At 37.7% G+C, this 19027-nt stretch overlaps 1 protein-coding gene across 2 annotated transcripts in view; it reads left to right on the plus strand.

Annotated features, from left to right (window-relative positions):
* The window catches only part of LOC123530478 (ubiquitin carboxyl-terminal hydrolase BAP1-like), a 46376-nt gene that overhangs the window by 7670 nt on the left and 19679 nt on the right, over positions 1 to 19027 (plus strand). For both annotated transcript variants that reach the window (XM_053521315.1, XM_053521316.1), the window contains exons 4-8: positions 697 to 826; positions 3209 to 3328; positions 4747 to 4808; positions 7697 to 7836; positions 12765 to 12843. In XM_053521315.1, the coding sequence (XP_053377290.1) occupies positions 697 to 826; positions 3209 to 3328; positions 4747 to 4808; positions 7697 to 7836; positions 12765 to 12843 (531 nt within the window). The remainder of the gene's footprint in view (positions 1 to 696; positions 827 to 3208; positions 3329 to 4746; positions 4809 to 7696; positions 7837 to 12764; positions 12844 to 19027) is intronic.

Here is a 19027-nt window from a genome sequence, read left to right on the forward strand (position 1 = left end):
TTGAACATATGGGTCTATTTGGTTAAAAATAGGTTTTCAGCCATCAGACTTTAAAAATCCTTCTCTAGAGCTTTGATCTTTGGCGTGTGATATAAGGGTTTGACTCTCAACCATAATTGTCCAAATTATTGCCCTAAGGTCAATAAAATGGCCTTGCCCTTGTCTGACATGTACTTACTATAGGCTTTTATATAAGAAACTTTGAAAATCTTCTTCTCTGAATTAATAATAGCTAGAGCCTTGATGTTCGGCGTCTGATATCAGATTTGTAATTTCTACCATACTTGTCCAAATTATTGCCCTAAGGTCAATGGACATGCCCTTTTGTCTGGCATGTACTTACTATAGACTTATGTATAAGAAACTTTGAAAATCTTGTTCTCTTAATCAATAATAGCTAGAGCCTTGATATTTGGCTGGCGTGTGATATCAGATTTGTAATTTCTACTGTAAGTGTTCAAATTATTGCCCTACTAAGGTTAAAAAATGTGTGTGACATGTATATAATATAGGCTAACATAGAAGAAACCTAACTCTCTAGTTATACAAGCATACCTGAAGCCTTGTACACAGGTGAGCGCTTTAGGGTCAATGACAATGACCCTCTTGTTATTAGTTTTGAGTACATTTGAACATGTTTAAAAAAAAGATATGCCTCTGCAAAACGTTATATCGTACCTTAGTTGTTATTTTCAGGACAACGTATGGGTTTATTTTCCTGTTTCGCTGGATAGAGGAGAGACGCTCAAGGAGGAAAACTGTCACGGAGGATGAAAGCTTCGTTACAGATGACAACATTGTCAACAGCATCTTCTTTGCGCAACAGGTTGGAGGCAGTAGTGCAGTATTATTATCAACTATAGAAATGTAGAGTTTTTTTTTTTTTGTTTCAGTGCAAAATCACACTATCTGTGCGTAAACACAAGATGCTATAGATTAACATGTGTGAAAATGTCACATTTGGACCAGGTTGCTTAAAACTCTCCACTAGTTGAATTTTAATACCTTTCTTTTCTTAGATCAGTGAAACTGGTAACGTAGATCTTATATTAAATCTGTTAAAAGCCGTGTATTACATCTGAGTCATTATGCTGATGTGCAGATAAAAAACAAAAACTTATCCACTGGATAGCTTATCTAGCTGTCACAGTTTTGAACTACCGAGTCCTGGCATTTAGAAGTGAAAATAATTTGATTTTATTTGCAATACAAAACTTGTTCTTTTTATTAGCTCACCTGTCACGTGGTGACAAGGTGAGTTTTTGTGATCGCCCTTTGTCCGTCTGTCTGCAATTTCTTGTGAACACGATAGAGACCACATTTTACAATTGATTTTAATCAAACTTGCACACAGCTTCTATTGGCATACTGTCTCGGTTTCTTTCGAAAACTAGTCAGATGCCGTCATGGGTTTTAGAGTTATGGCCCCTTAAAGGCCCAAAATTTGATATTTTGGCCTGTGAACACGATAGAGACCATATTTTGCAATCTTGCACACAACTTGTATTGGCATTATATCTTGGTTCCTTTCGAAAACTGGCCAGATCCCATCATGGGTTCCACAGTTATGGCCCCTTATGTGACCAAAATTTGCTATTATGGCTTTTGCAGCCATATAGAGACTTCATTCATGGTTTATTTGATACAAACTTGCAAAATATCTTTAACAACAATGGATCTTGGATTCCATGATGAATCCGTCAGATCAAGTCATAGGTTCCGGAGTTACGGCCCTTGATTGACCCCTGAAAGAGCCAAAATTTTTAATCACGATAGAAATGACATTTTACATTCGATTTTAACTACACTTACACACAACTTAAGTCACAATAAGATCTCGCTTCCTTTGGAAAACGGGCTAGATTTCATCATAGATTCAAGAGTTACTGCCCCTGATTTTCTATTTTGGCCCTTTCAGCCATATAGAGGTTTCATTTATGCTTTGATTTGATACAAACTTGCACAGAATGTTCATCTTGATGATTCCAATGCCAAGTTTAACAGGTGAGCTATATAGGGTCATCATGACCCTCTTGTTTCACATCCTTGCATTTCATATCTTAGCAGTTTCATCAGATTTACCCATTTTACCCTGGCAAAGTCCTGATATGTATGTCAAAAAAAAAAATTGTTCCATGAAATTAAATATTTTTGTTAACAGTTAAATATGAAATTCTGTCTATTTTTAATGTTCTTGCAAATCATCTTTTACATATATATCTTTATTGATGTATAATTTTTTCCAGTGACAGAAATTGTAAATTAAATATTCAGTAAACATAGCCTCCATGTACCATCTCTCGACCCAGTTTTACACTATTTTGTGGTAATTATGTAGGTTAAAAAATAATCAAATATAAGATATTGACATTGATTGGTAGACTGACCCTTTTCAAAGCTGTGTATTCTATTTTGGGATGTTCACTTCTACTACATGACGTAATACAGGTATGTACATGTAGGTTAGTTTGATCGATAATCACATTCTACAAAGAACCAATTCTCGACCTTTCACCAGTACTGCCTTTACGGTGTCATGACCCAAATCAGACAAATATTTCAGCAATAAAATTTAATGCATAGTCCATAAGTTTATATATATTCTCATCAAAATGAGAAAAATTGAAAACATGTATGTGTTAGATCTGACAGACAGGAAACATATCAAAACATAAATAATTAGATTTTCTTTTTAAATTTTATGAGGTCAGTGTACTTTGTCAGTTAGAAAAGGATATGAATAAAATATTCTGTAAAACACTTACCAATACTTTGCACAAAACTGGCAAAATAAACAATGAAAATGCCAATAGATTAATAAAGTACCTTTGCAAAGAGCGGTAATTAGATGATATATTGAAATCAATCGAGAGATGGTAGCGTTCGATAATTGGTACAAGGAGGCTAGAGTTCAACAGTCAGTAAAATCCATCCTATGTTTTAACCCTTAGTCTACTAAATTTCTGAAATGGACTGGTCCATCATTCGATTCAGGCAATACCATTTATTAATCGAAGGGGTGTTCACAGAAAATTTATTGACTGAATAGCGAACAGTGCAGACCAAGATTGGCCTGCACAGATGTGCAGGCTGGTCTTGATCAGCACTGGTCGTAAAGGCAGATTCACTTGCCGGCAGCAGGCTAAAGGTTAAACAGCTTATTCATATGTTATGACAATTATAAGACAATTATAACTATGTTTTTCAGATGATTCCAAACTCCTGTGCTACCCATGCTTTACTGAGTGTCTTATTGAACTGTGAGAAAGTCAATCTTGGAGAAACACTCTCAGAACTGAAATCTTATAGCAAGCATATGAATCCAGAGGTAACACATCAAACAGTTATACTATAACTTGCTTTATCTGCATGAGGCATTGAAGTGTATCATGGCCTGCATGTATTCAAGCACTTTCTTATTTAAGAGTAAATGTTAGGCTGTATGTTGTATTTTTTGCCTGATTTGCTATTTCAGCGTTATGCCCCATTGTGAAAGCTAGAGGGAATATATAAATGCTTTCTGTCCATCGCTCTTCACAGCCCCCACCACCACCTCAGTTCATATGCATAAAAACATACACGTATACATGCACATGCTTAAAACTGCTGAAAGGAATAAAATGAAACTTAATATAACAATGAATAGGAATAAAAAGAAGTGTGGAGGGCATAGCACAAAAACCATAAATCACTTTAAAATATTTTTTTCACTAATTGTACAGAACCTGTGGACAGTACCTGTTCTATTCCTGATGGAAGTTACCTTTTGTCATTAAATGGTAATGACTGGACATGCAAAACGATAACTTCTGATACCTGAATTACTGATCTAACCCTTGTTCCACTATAAAATGCAGCAGTAGAGGATATGGCTGTCTCTCAGATTGCTCTGTGTCAGAATAAAACTAAACAGCTGTGCTGTAGATTTCATTAATTCTTAGCTCGACTATTCGAAGAATAGGGGAGCTATCCTACTCGCCCCGGCGTCAGCGTGAGCGTTAGCGTGAGTGTGAGCGTCACACAAATGTTAAAGTTTGTGTACCACCCCAAATATTTTCAAAGTCCATTGAGATATTGCTTTCATATTTTGCATACTTGTTTACCATCATGACCCCAGTCTGTAAAAAGGTGGAGGCAACTCTATCAAGCATTTTGACTGCATTATGGCCCCTTTTCGACTTAGAATAAATGTTAAAGTTTGCGTACCACCCCAAATATTTTCAAAGTCCATTGAGATATTGCTTTCATATTTTGCATACTTGTTTACCATCATGACCCCAGTCTGCAAAAAGGAGGAGGCAACTCTATCAAGCATTTTGACTGAATTATGGCCCCTTTTCGACTTAGAATAAATGTTAAAGTTTGCGTACCACCCCAGATATTTGCAAAATCCATTGAGATATTGCTTTCATATTTTGCATGCTTGTTTACCATCTTGACCCCAGTCTGCAAAAAGGAGGAGGCAACTCTATCAAGCATTTTGACTGAATTATGGCCCCTTTTCGACTTAGAATATGCTTATTGTAATGTTAAAGTTTTACTCATTGCTTATATTATACTATCAAGCACTGAGAATAGTCGAGCATGCTGTCCACTGACAGCTCTTGTTTGTCTTTTGTTTTTATTGTCATTGCGAAATAAAGGCTATGCTATAGGTTGCATATTGATTGTTCTTTGTTTTGTCATTGCCAAATAAAAGTTACACTAGAGGGTGCAATAATTCTGTTTTCTATTTTATCATTGCAGAACAAAGGCTATGCTATAGGTAACATACCAGAGTTGGCCAGAGCTCACAATAGCCATGCAAGGTAAATAGAAATGTTCTCGGTGTAAATTGATGTTTCATGATTTCACATACTGAAGATCATTATCCAGCAGAGCTCCAGATAAGCTTTGGTGCAATTCGGTATTTATCTATCACCATTTTTATCTGAATTGGGTATTGAAAATCTGAAATGGGTAAAAATAATATTATTACCCAACCTTTTCATAATAATTGGGTATTTGCTAAATTAGTCAAGTTGGCCTATTAATATATACCATATCTAGCAGAAGGAATATTTCTATACCGGTATATATTTTAAGTTTGTCTGATTTTTGAAAAAAATTTGCGAGATCTTGTCATCACTTGATCGTTGGCGTCAGCGTTGGTTAAAAAAATGTTTGTTTAGGTCCACCTTTTCTCAAAAACTGTAAGAGCTACAGCTTTGAAACTGAACTCATGTATATCATCATTAGGGGGCTATGTAGGCCAAGAACCATGACTCAGATATACATTTTGTCAGAATTATGGCCCTTGTTGAACTTAGAAAATTTGAGTTTATTGCTTAAAATTTTTGTTTAGGTCACCATTTCTCAAAAACGATAAGAGCTACAGCTTTGAAGCAGTAGATATACTGTGAAATCATAAATATTCGTGGGGGACTAATTTTCGTGGATTTTGTGGTTGAGTCAATCCACGAAATTTAATCCCAACAAACAAGTAAAATTCCCATTCATTTTATGTTCAAAAGTTGAAATCCATGAATTCATATCCCCATGAAATCGCTGTATTGACCAAAACCACAAAAGTTCATGCCCACGAAATTTAATGAGTTTACAGTAGATCTATAAGAAAAATGCATACCGGTTCACAATTTCCAAATATTCTTTTATTCTTTGTTCTGTTTTCTTTAATTTTTTAAATCTTCGCTGTAATATAAAATAAATAGCAATAAATGATATATAACTGGCCGATTTGACCCAGCCGAGTTTGCAGAGGTGCACTTTTGGGGCCATATATGATATCCCAAACTATGTGTTCATCATGGTATGTGCACTTTCGTAAGATGTCAACCAGTATCGATAACACTGTCACAATAACTGTCTTTGTTGAACAACAAAATATCCTTCTATTTTGATTGTTTGTACTACAGCAATATTTTTTCTGCGACCTCTTTTGGATTAGGCAATTTTATCGGCGTAATTAATTGTTTACAACACGTCCAAATAATACTGATCAAACTGAATGGTCCTGTGATATTTCTGATAAATAGCAACCTGTTCTGCCGTAATGTATAACCTGTCTGTTGTCTAGTGTTAAAGTCTCGTACCCGTTCTAAAATATGGAAAATGTGATACGCAAGCAATTTTTAATGAATTGGGTATTAGGAATTTTAATTACGTTTCAATAAGCACACTGTATAAATTCAATTGGATTTTCTGCAACTTTACTTGTGCAAATACGCAAATACACAGCTTACCTGCATATCTGTAGCTCTGTGGCAGATAAGCTGGAAGTTGGTTTTGAGATGGGTTGCTCAAACGTCAAGGTCAGCCTTAGCTGAAGATCATTTACTGATTGAAGAATGCTTTGGCCTACAGTTGTCATACTTAATAGGATGATTGCCTGTGGTCAGTAGATAATCCCCATTGTTTTGGGGGGTAACAATGTCTGGTTTTTAGGGATATAGTAGGGGCAGTTTTCCAAGCATACACGTTGACTGATCTTTTTATGTGAAGAATACAGTACTCATTTGTTTATTTTAAGGGGCACATATTAACAAAAGTGAATTTTTTGTGAAGAATCCACTACTTTCTCATCTGATTTATTTGCAACAGTGATTTTGTGTGTGAAGAATGCACTACTGCATCGTCTGTTTTAAGGTGCATATATTAACAGTAATTTTTATTTTGTAAAGAATCCACTACTCCATCGATTGTTTTAAGGTGAATGCACATAATATTAACAACAGTGATTTTTTTGAAAAGAATCCACTACTCCATCGTCTGTTTTAAAGTGCACACATTAACAACGGTGACTTGTTTGTGAAGAATCCACTACTCCATCGTCTGTTTTAAAGTGCACATATAAACAACAGTGATTTTTATTTTGTAAAGATTCGACTACTCCATCGTCTGATATAAGGTGAATGTACATATTAACAATAGTGACTCATTTGTGAAGAATCCACTACTCCATCGTCTATCTTAAAGGGCACATAGTAACAACAGTGACTTGTTTGTGAAGAACCACTACTCCATTGTCTGTTTCAAGGTGCACATATCAACAACAGTGATAACTGATTCTGTTGGTAGTGATGTTCAGTGGAATGTTATAGATGAATGTTTGTTAAATCATATCATAACCATGCTACGATACAGTATATACAAGAGAACCTTGTTAATGTATTCTTTTTCTGATCCATTCAAATTGAAGAATTCTTTTGTAGATTTAAGATTTTCCGTATCTGAGCATACTGTTAATGATAGATTATACTGTTGTTTTAAAATACAACTTACATATTGTTCAGCACAGCTTTCTCCAGAATCAGTTGCTCTAGCACTCAAACTCCCTCATGCAATTCACGTGGTCCCCTGTTGTTCTTCTGCCTTTTGTTTGGATCCCTTGAAACCCTAATTAAACGTCACTCTGCTAAATTTCTAAAATGAACTGGTCCATCATTCATTTTGGGCAGTACCATTTATTATTTGAAGGGGTGTTCACTGAAAATTTACTGACTGAATAGCAAACAGTGCAGACCAAAATTAGCCTGCACATGATCAGCCAGCATGGACGTGCAGGCTGATCTTGGTCTGCACTGGTTGCAAAGGCTTAATCACTTGCCGACAGCAGGCTAACGGTTAAATCATTCTAGCATTTTACTCATTCTTTTGCGACTTTGAGCTATCTGTGTTTTACTGTATAATGTTTCAGACGTGAGAATTCACATTTACCAGAGAAACAGCAGGGTATGACAATAAGAACAATGGAAGCTTTCCACTTTGTTAGTTACGTCCCGATCCATGGACACCTGTTTGAATTGGATGGACTCAAACCATATCCCATAGATCATGGTAAGGATTAACATTCATTGTTACATATGGATTTTTTAATATAGATAATTATGTCCCCCCCCTCCTGGGGGAGACATATTGTTTTTGCCCTGTCCGTCCGTCCGTACGTCACACTTCATTTCCAAGCAATAACTGGAGAACCATTTGACCTAGAACCTTCAAACTTCATAGGTTGGTAGGGCTTATGGAGGAGACGACCCCTATTGTTTATGGGGTCACTCCGTCAAAGGTCAAGGTCACAGGGGCCTGAACATGGAAAACCATTTCCGATCAATAACTCGAGAACGACTTGACCCAGAATGTTGAAACTTCATAGGATGATTGGTCATGCAAAGTAGATGACCCCTATTGACTTTGGGGTCACTCTGTCAAAGGTCAAGGTCACAGGGGCCTGAACATGGAAAACCATTTCCGATCAATAACTTGAGAACGACTTGACCCAGAATCTTGAAACTTCATAGGATGATTGGTCATGCAGAGTAGATGACCCCTATTGATTTTGGGGTCATTCTGTTGAAGGTCAAGGTCACAGGGGCCTGAACATGGAAAACCATTTCCCATCAATAACTCGAGAACGACTTGACCCAGAATGTTGAAACTTCATAGGATGATTGGTCATGCAAAGTAGATGACCCCTATTGATTTTGGGGTCACTCCGTTGAAGGTCAAGGTCACAGGGGCCTGAACATTGAAAACCATTTCCGATCAATAACCTGAGAACCACTTGACCCAGAATGTTGAAACTTAATAGGGTGATTGGTCATGCAGAGTAGATGACCCCTATCGATTTTGGGGTCACTCTGTTAAAGGTCAAGGTCACAGGGGCCTGAACATCGAAACCGTTTCCAGTCAATAACTTGAGAACCTCTTGACCCAGAATGTTGAAACTTCATAGGATGATTGTTCCTGCAGAGTAAATGACCCCTTTTTGTTTTTGGGGTCACTCCTTTAAAGGTCAAGATCACAGGGGCCTGAACATTGATAACCATTTCTGATCAATAACTTGAGAACCTCTTGACCCAGAATGTTGAAACTTCATAGGATGATTGAACATGCAGAGTAAATGACCCCTATCGATTTTGGGGTCACTCTGTTAAAGGTCAAGGTCACAGGAGCCTGAACATGGAAAACAATTTCCGATCAATAACTTGAGAACCACTTGACCCAGAATGTTGAAACTTCATAGGATGATTGAACATGCAGAGTAGATGACCCCTATTGATTTTTGGGTCAGTCTGTTAAAGGTCAAGGTGACAGGGGCCTGGTCATGTAAAATCATTTCCGGAAATAACTTGAGAACCACTTGACCTAGAATGTTGAAACTTATAGGATGATTGGACATGCAGAGTAGATGACCCCTATTTATTTTGGGGTCACTTAATCAAAGGTCAAGGTCACAGCAGCCTGAACAGTGACTTCAGAACCACTAGGCCAAGAGTGTTGAAACTTAGCGGGATGACTGGACATGCCAAGTAGATGATCCCTATTGCAGCCAACCATCAGTGTCTCTTTGACTTTCGCTCCTGACCCCTATTGACTTCTTTCCTATAGGACTTTGCATTGGGGGAGACATGCGCTTTTTTACAAAAGCAATTTCTAGTTTTATTCTTCATTTTTATACCCCTGCCATTAATAGTGAGGGCATAGCTTATAGTGTTATCCCTTTTAGTGTATGCATTTGAATATGTGTTTGTTGAGAGTTCAAGAAGCCTTGTCCAGTTCAAAACTTTGTCATGCATGGTGGGATTAATTCAAAAGAACTTGGGATACATGACCGTCATAACAAGATAATTTGTTGGATGCAAGACACAGACCTGTACCTCAAAGGACATGGTCACAGATGTTAAAGATTGCCCATTTTACTACATAAACTGCAGTGCTTAAGAGTTGATTGTGTCAGGCCTAAAACATTGCCATGCATGTTAGGATTTAAAAATATTTGGTACAATTGATCAACATAAAAAGGCAATACTGGTTGTGGAAGTTTTTATCAGGTTTATAACTTTTTATACGCCCAAAGGGACGTATTATGTTATGACGCCGGTGTCCGTCCGTCTGGACGTCTGTCCGTGCGTTAGCTATTTCGTGTCCGCTCTGTAACTCTTGAACCCCTTGAAGGATTTCAAAGAAACTTGACACAAATGTTCACCACATGGAGACGACGTGCAGCGTGCTTGTTTCGGATGACTAGCTTCAAGGTCAAGGTCACACTTAGGGGTTAAAGGTCAAATGAGTGAGTTTCATGTCCGCTCTGTAACTCTTGAACTGCTTGAAGGATTTCAAAGAAACTTGGCACAAATGTTCACCACACTGAGACGACATGCAGAGCGCTTGTTTCGGGTGACTAGCTTCAAGGTCAAGGTCACACTTAGGAGTGAAAGGTCATATATGACTTTGCTGTGTCCGCTCTGTAACTCTTAAACTGCTTGGAGGATTTCAAGGAAACTTGGAACAAATGTTCACCACACTGAGGCGACGTGCAGAGCGCATGTTTTAGATGACTCTCTTCAAGGTCAAGGTCACACTTGAGGGTCAAAGGTCATATATGACTTTGCTTTGTGTATATTGCTCTGCATTGCAGTACTCTATTTTTTTATTTGGCAGATCCCTTTTTTGTTCTCTTACAATAATTTTTTTGTGCCCCCCCATGAGTGGTGGGGGCATATAGATTTGCTCTTGTCCGTCCGTGCGTCCGTCCGAGGTTCGTGACGCACCTAGCTCAAAAAGTATTTGATATAAATTGATGAAACCTTGCATGAGTCTTTATCATGATATGAACTTGCGCACCTTCTATTTTTCGTCTGGCTCCGCCCCGTAATTTTAGAGTTATGGCCCCTGAAATAGTCAAAAATGCACATTTTCACCTTGTGACACGCCTAGCTCAAAAAGTATTTGCCATAGATTCATGAAACCTTGCATGAGTCTTAATCATGATATGAACTTGCGCATCTTCTATTTTTAATATGAGTCTGCGCCCTATTTCTAGAGTTATGGCCCCTGAAATAGTCAAAAATGCACATTTTCACCTTGTGACACCCCTAGCTAAAAAAGTATTTGATATAAATTGATGAAACCTTGCATGAGTCTTTATCATGATATGAACTTGCGCACCTACTATTTTTCATATGAGTCCGCCCCCTATTTTTAGAGTTACGGCCCCTGATATAGTCAAAAAATGCACATTTTCACCTAATTATGTGCCTCACTCAGAAAATATTTAATGTAAATTCATGAAACCTTGCTTGAGTCTTTATCATAATGTGACTTTGCACACTTGGCATTCTTCTTGAGAATTTTAGCATTTATTACAGAGTTATGGCCCATGAAATAGCCAAAATAGTGGATTTTTTGTTTGTGATGCTCATAGCTCAAAAAGTATATGGTATAGAATAATGAATCCTTCTCATATTTTTTTTTTGAGGCTATACCCCATTAAGACTGCAGACATTTGAATTATTTCACCTTATTTGTGACAAATGTACCAGTGGGGGGCACACCCTGTTACCTACAGACACATTCTAGTTTTGTATTACTTCCTTTTTTGTTACTATAAATAGCTTATTTTGAAACTTTTTTATTATTTGCCGTAGAGAAAAACCGAGACCACTTTTCTGTGGTACAACATGGATGGTACCTCCAATTGTTAGGTGTATTTTGACATAACTTTACCTGGTAAGAATTTTTTTGTGGACTTAGAATTTTTTTCTGGATTTTCTTCTTTTTGTTGTTCCTGTCCTTTGGGCTTCAACAGTCAAGTTCTTTAAATTTGCTCCCATCCTCTGATGTAACCCTTCGGGCGTATATTGCCCCGCTTGGCGGCGCTCTTGTTTATGCTTGTATAGGTATTCAAATAACTTGGTATAAACATGCACTGTAACAAGATGATTGTTATATGCAAAAAAAGGATTAAATCACACACTTAAGGTTGAAGATTTCACCAATTTCCATATTTTATGCATCAATGAATATTAAAATAACTTGGAACCAAAATTCAACATTCCAAGATGATGTGTTGCTTGCATGATCAGAGCTCAGTGGTCAAGGTCAGACTTAGAGGTCAAGGATTCAAGGTCATTGTTTTCTTGTCCCGTCCCTGCTGTATGCATTGATGGATATTCAAATCACTTGGCACAAACGTTTACCATGACAAGATGATTTGTTACATGCTAGACCCAGACCTTTATCTTAAAGGTCAAGGTCACACTTAAAGGTTAAAGATGTAAAGTGGGTTTTTTTGCACATCGTGAAACTTAATTTTGTATAATCATGGACTGATATTAAAGCATTCACTGTATTAACACCATGTGTCAGGTGCAAGACTTGGATCTCTAGATCAACATGTCCAGTTGTTAACCCTTACCCTGCTAAATTTCTATAATGAACTTGTCCATCTTCCAGTTTGGACTGTACCATTAACTGTTAAAAGGGTTGCTTACCAAAAATATACTGACTGAATAGCGAACAGTGCAGATCATGGTCAGACTGCACGGATGTGCATGCTGATCATGATCTACACTGGTCGCAAAGGCAGAATCAGTCGTGTTCAGCATAATGAGGGTTAAAATATTTTACAGTTCTTTTATAGAAAATTGCATCCAGTTGAGAAATTTGTTGTACATGGCAAGATTATTAACATATTGTAATGCGGCACAGGACACACACACACACTTCTGTGTCTTTACACAGCATAGAAGGGTATCTGAAATCCTTGTTGGCATATTGGCATATTTTTACTTTAAAACTACTTTTTTTTCACTAAAAAAGTTCAAGAAATTTGAAAGTTTTGAACCCTTAAACAGAATTATTGAAATATAAAATATAGGATAGCTTAATTTTGGTTTTGCCTTTGGTATTTTATTGAAGTTATTATCTTCATACATTTGTTTGTTTTTTATGCTCTGGGTTTAAATGTTGTTGGTGTTTGTCAGGACCCTGGGAAAGCAATGAAGACTGGACAGAGAAATTCCGTCGTGTGATCTCTGAGAGACTAGGCATGGCAACAGGAGGGTTTGTAAACACTTTCTGTATCTAGTGTGTCTGTAATTAATTCTGTAAATAAAGCATCTAATAAAGCTAGCCCAAATTTATTGTTTCGTCTAATCCATATCAACTTATTGCCTGATTTCTTTTTATGCCCCCGAAGGGAGGCATATAGTTTTTGAACCGTCTGTTGGTCTGTCAGTCTGTCCGCAATTTTCGTGTCCGGTCCATATCTTTGTCATCGATGGATGGATTTTCAAATAACTTGGCATGAATGTGTACCACAGTAAGACTACGTGTCGCGCGCAAGACCCAGGTCCGTAGCTCAAAGGTCAAGGTCACACTTAGACGTTAAAGGTCATTTTTCATGATAGTGCATTCGTGTCCGGTCCATATCTTTGTCATCGATGGATGGATTTTCAAATAACTTGGCATGAATGTGTACCACAGTAAGACGACGTGTCATGCACAAGACCCAGGTCCGTAGCTCAAAGGTCAAGGTCACACTTAGACGTTAAAGGTCATATTTCATAATAGTGCATTGATGGGCGTGTCCGGTCCATATCTTTGTCATTCATGCATGGATTTTAAAATTATTGGGCATGAATGTGTACAACAGTAAGACGACGTGTCGCACACAAGACCCAGGTCCGTAGGTCAAAGGTCCTAAACTCTAACATTGGCCATAACTATTCATTCAAAGTGCCATCGGGGGCATGTGTCATCCTATGGAGACAGCTCTTGTTCAATATAAGATAATACTATTAATATTTGAATTAGAATTCCAAGGGAATGATAGAAACATTTTTAATTGTTATGCCCCCGAAGGGAGGCATATAGTTTTTGAACCGTCTGTCGGTCTGTCAGTCTGTCGGTCCGTCCGCAATTTTCGTGTCCGGTCCATATCTTTGTCATCGATGGATGGATTTTCAAATAACTTGGCATGAATGTGAACCACAGTAAGACGACGTGTCATGCACAAGACCCAGGTTCGTAGCTCAAAGGTCAAGGTCACACTTAGATGTTAAAGGATAGTGCATTGATGGGCGTGTCCGGTCCATATCTTTGTCATCGATATATGGATTTTCAAATAACTTGGCATGAATGTGTACAACAGTAAGACGACCTGTCACACGCAAGACCCAGGTCCGTAGCTCAAAGGTCAAGGTCACACTTAGACGTTCAAGATCATTTTTCATGATAGTGCATTGATGGGCATGTCCGGTCCATATCTTTGTCATTCATGCATGGATTTTAAAATAACTATGCATGAATGTGTGACACAGTAAGATGATGTGTCGCGCGCAAGACCCAGCTCCGTAGGTCAAAGGTCCTAAACTCTTAATATTGGCCATAACTATTCATTCAAAGTGCCATCGGGGGCATGTGTCATCCTACGGAGACAGCTCTTGTTGAGATATCTTTTTGTAACTACAAATTAATTGCAAAAGATATTTCTCCATTTTTAGCCCACCATCATCAGATGGTGGGCTATTAAAATCACTCTGCGTCCGTGGTCCGTCTGTCCGTCATTCCGTCCGTCCGTCCGTCCGTTAACAATTTCTCGTTATCGCATCTCCTCAGAAACTACTGGGGGGATTTTGACCAAACTTTGTCAGAATGATGTATTGGTACCCTAGTTGTGTCCTCTCTGGGGTCAAATATGGCCCCGCCCTGGGGGTCACATGGTTTATATTGACTTATGTAGGGAAAAACTTTGAAAAACCTCTTGTCCAAAACCACAGGGCCTAGGGCTTTGATATTTTGTATGTGACATCATCTAGTGATCTTCAACTAAGATTGTTCAAATTATACCCCTAGGGTCAAATATGGCCCCGCCCCGGGGGTCATATGATTTACATAGACTTATATAGGGAAAAACTTCGAAAATCTTCTTGTCCAAACCACAAAGCCTAGGTCTTTGATACTTGTAATGAAGCATCATCTAGTGTTTCTCTACCAAGTTTGTTCAAATTATCCCCCTAGGGTCAAAAATGGCCCCGCCCCGGGGGTCACATGGTTCATATAGACTTATATAGGGAAAAGCTTTTAAAATCTTCTTGTCAATAATTACAACATTCAAATTTGGACCACATGTATATTTTTGAGTGGCAAGATGAACCTTGACATTAGTTGACCTTGATTTTGACCTAGTGACCTACTTTCACATTTCTGTAGCTGAAGCCTTCAAATTTCGACCACATGCAGTTTTGTGCACTGGAAAAAAACTTTGACCTTGATTTTGACCTAGTGACCTTCTTTCACATTTTGGAAGGTACAGGCATCAAATTTGGACCATATGCATAGTTCCGTGTTTCAAAATGAAATTTGACATTGTCTTTGACCTAGTGACCTACTTTCACATTTCTCAAGCTACAGCCTTCAAATTTGAACCACATGCATAGTTTTGTGTACCGAAAAAAACTTTGACCTTGACATTGACCTAGCGCCCTACTTTAAAAATTTTGAAGGTACAGGCTTCAAATTTGGACCACATGCATAATTTTGTGTTTCGAAATGAAATTTGACCTTGATTTTGACCTAGTGACCTACTTTCACATTTTATCTAGCTATATAGCCTTCAAATTTGGACCACATGCATAGTTTTGTGCACCAGAAAACACTTTGACCTTGACATTGACCTAGTGACCTACTTTAACATTTTTTGAAGGTACAGGCTTCAAATTTGGACCACATGCATAGTTTTGGTTTGGAAATGAAATTTGACCTTGATTTTGACCTGGTGACCTACTTCCACATTTCTCAAGCTACAGCCTTCAAATTTTGACCATGTGCATAGTTTTGTGTATTGAAAAACCTTTGACCTTGACATTGACCTAGTGACCTACTTTCACATTTTTCAAATTTGGACCACATGCATAACTCTGTATTCCGAAATGAAATTTGACCTTGATTTTGATCCAGTGACCTACTTTCACATTTCTCAAGCTTCAGCCTTCAAATTTGGACCACATGAATAGTTTTGTGTACGGAAACAAACTTTGACCTTTACATGACCTAGTGACCTACTTCCACATTTTGAAGGTACAGGCTTCAAATTTGGACCACATGCATAGTTTTGTATTCAGAAATAAAATTTGACCTTGATTTTGACCTAGTGACCTACTTTTACATTTCTCAAGCTACAGCCTTCAAATTTGGACCACTTGCATAGTTTTGTGTACCGAAATGAACTTTGACCTTAACCCTTTTCCAATCAGTACTCCACTGGAAACCTATACCTACTGTGAACATAGATCTGTTTGATCTGATAAGCCTGTCTGAACAGAGATATTTGCCTGTGATAATATTTTGCGAGATATTCGCTGTAAAATGATGGGGTGTGTCATTTAAAACTGTTCTAATTAACACATGCCATGCAAAAAACATAACAACACATGCACAGGATGGGGGATAATTAAATAAACTTACAGTAGATGACACTTGCTAAGATCTTAGTGGGGAGTGTTTCTGTTTAATCACCACTGAATTAACACTAATAAATTCCAATCATTGACACTTAGTTGATTATTTGCTGATTTCCTCACATCTAAATTCCTTTTTTATTGCTTTATTTTCCATTGAATCACATTTTACACTGATATTATTTATGCACAATTTAATTCTGATTATGTACAACACATGCAATATATTCATAATTATATATAATACATAAAAAATAAATACTATACATGTATACTGTGCATCTGTACATGAAATAATATACATTTATACAGTTGAAATGTTTGTCTATCTACATGACTGAACAGTATTACCAATTATTTACAATTAACTTTTTATTGAATTTGTTGGCTGTTTTAGTCTTTTTTTTTTCTTTTTTTTAGTATTTTTATGAAGAAATCAAAAATTACTAGATCTATTTACAAAATAAAAAAAACAATACAAATTTCATCTATATGCAAGTTGTTCAGTTCGAAAAGCTAAAAGATTTTGCCTGACCCAAACTATAAATTAATAAAATAAATAAATAATCTATAAAATAAATAAATAAATAAATAAATAAATAAATAAATAAAAAGGGTGTGGTTTATGCCAGCCATCTACAACAATATATCAGCTATATATATATATATATATCAGTGAAACAAATAAATAAATAAATAAATAAATAAAATCTACATAAATAACTCCAACATGAATAATTCCACTGAGAATTTTGGCAGGCACACTGAACACTTATTCGCTTATTGCATGGAATTCCGCGTGGCATCCATCTTTACACAGATTCACCGAACATTGCTGACATCCGAATGTAGACTCCACTGAGCGACCGCTGTCTGTTTTACGTTTCTTCCTTGAACACATAACACACACGCGCTTCCGACCTTGAAATTTGACAAGAACATGTCCACCTACGTTTTCCTGATTGACAATGGCTGACAGTACACGGACTTGGCTAAGCCTCCTTTTATGTGACGTGAACCCTGCAACAAGTCCATCACACACATCCAGCCTGAAGTCTTGTTGGGAATGTGTCTTCTTTGGTTTGTCGGTCACGGCAAGCTTATATAGGATCCATGAATTGATAAGACACAAATCCACATAAAACCAAAGAATATACTTCCAATACTTCTTGGCTTTGCGTCCAGCTGGATGGTATGAACGTAACTGGTCTTTGAGATCGACGCCACCCATGTATTTGTTGTAAGTCTTCACCATGTCCGGACAAGGGATGTTCACAAGCTGGCTGCCTACCCTCCTTGAGGCCTGTCGCATGGTGTCATCACAGCTAGTTGAAATTAGATGAACAAAATTGTTATCTTTCCACTTCACTGCTACAATGTCACCTTTCTGCCAGAAAGCGCTCTTTCCCCATCAGCCTTTTTATCTTTATCAGAAAAATTTAGTGGGAGTCCCTTCCTGTTTGGCCTCACCGTCCCTGTAGAATAGATCTGCATGGGGACAAGGCCTATCAGCAGTTTCGGCGAGGTGAAATAATTGTCAAAGAATAGATGGCGATGCTTTCCTTGCACATGCTGAGCCATACCCATAACAACCTTGTACCCTAAACCTTCAGTCGAACCTTGACCACCTTTCGCGCCAGTGTATATGTCGGCTTGTACACAGAAACCTGTGTGAGAGTCTGCTAACATCCACGATTTCAATCCCAATTTTGTCGGCTTGTTTGGTATGTACTGTTTCAGCAATGACCGGCCTTTGAAACCAATCATTGCTTCATCAACAGACAGATTACGACTTGGACGGTAAATGTCACTCGTGAAATTTCTGTTACACATGTCTACAAGTGGCCGGACTTTGAATAACCTGTCGCGATCAGGGTCAGTAGGATCAGGCTGGTCACGGTTATTTGTAAGATGAAAATACTGGTTCAACTTACGCCAACGTTGAATAGGCATGATTTTGGCAACACCCTCTACTCTTAGTCGGTCATCGGAGCTCCAGAAATCTTCCACACGTGTGAGGTTATGTATTCCCATAATAATCATTACCGAAAAGAAAGCCCTCATTTCATTTGCTGTTGTTTCTCCCTGAGCCTCGCAAACATCATCACCCCTTCCACCCTGCTGTTGTTTACGTTGAATTTCTTGCCTTGCATATCGGTTTGTTTCTTCAGCAATAATTTCAAAAAAATTTGGATCAAACATCATGTCAAAAAATTTATGTTGTTGATTTGGAATTTCAGTCAAATTTGGTCAGCTATCATGAATAAAGTCCCTAACATACCGCGATCGTATTCCTAGTCCAATTTCTGTAATTCACTAACGGTCGCAGATCGTCCAAAGGGGTATCACTGTCTGAGTCATTTTCTAATTGCCACGCGTATAATTCCTCTATTTCCAAAGAATCGGAGTCACTTGATAAATCATCCGACGAAATATCACTAATTTCCACATCTGAATCAGGATCCCGACGTGGAATTTCGTAAATATCATCCGGAGAAAATCCTTCAAATTCACTCTCACTATCCGCCATTTTGGTACATGTACAATTTTATTTTCTGAAAATGTGTTGGGGATTTCCAAAGTTTGTTGCATAAATAGTAACGTTTTGAAAGCGAAGCTCGGGCGTAATCGTAAAATGAACTTTTCCAAACCCAATTAAACTTTTAAACCAATGAAATTTCGTCGTTTTCAATCGGAAAAAGACGATTATTAAACAGTGCATTATCTGGGCGGTTTCGGGCGATTCGTTAGTAGGCGGCACAGGCGGATTGAGGCATTTCGTTGGA

Source organism: Mercenaria mercenaria, chromosome 13 (genome assembly GCF_021730395.1).
Source record: "Mercenaria mercenaria strain notata chromosome 13, MADL_Memer_1, whole genome shotgun sequence".
NCBI classification, from domain to species: domain Eukaryota; kingdom Metazoa; phylum Mollusca; class Bivalvia; order Venerida; family Veneridae; genus Mercenaria; species Mercenaria mercenaria.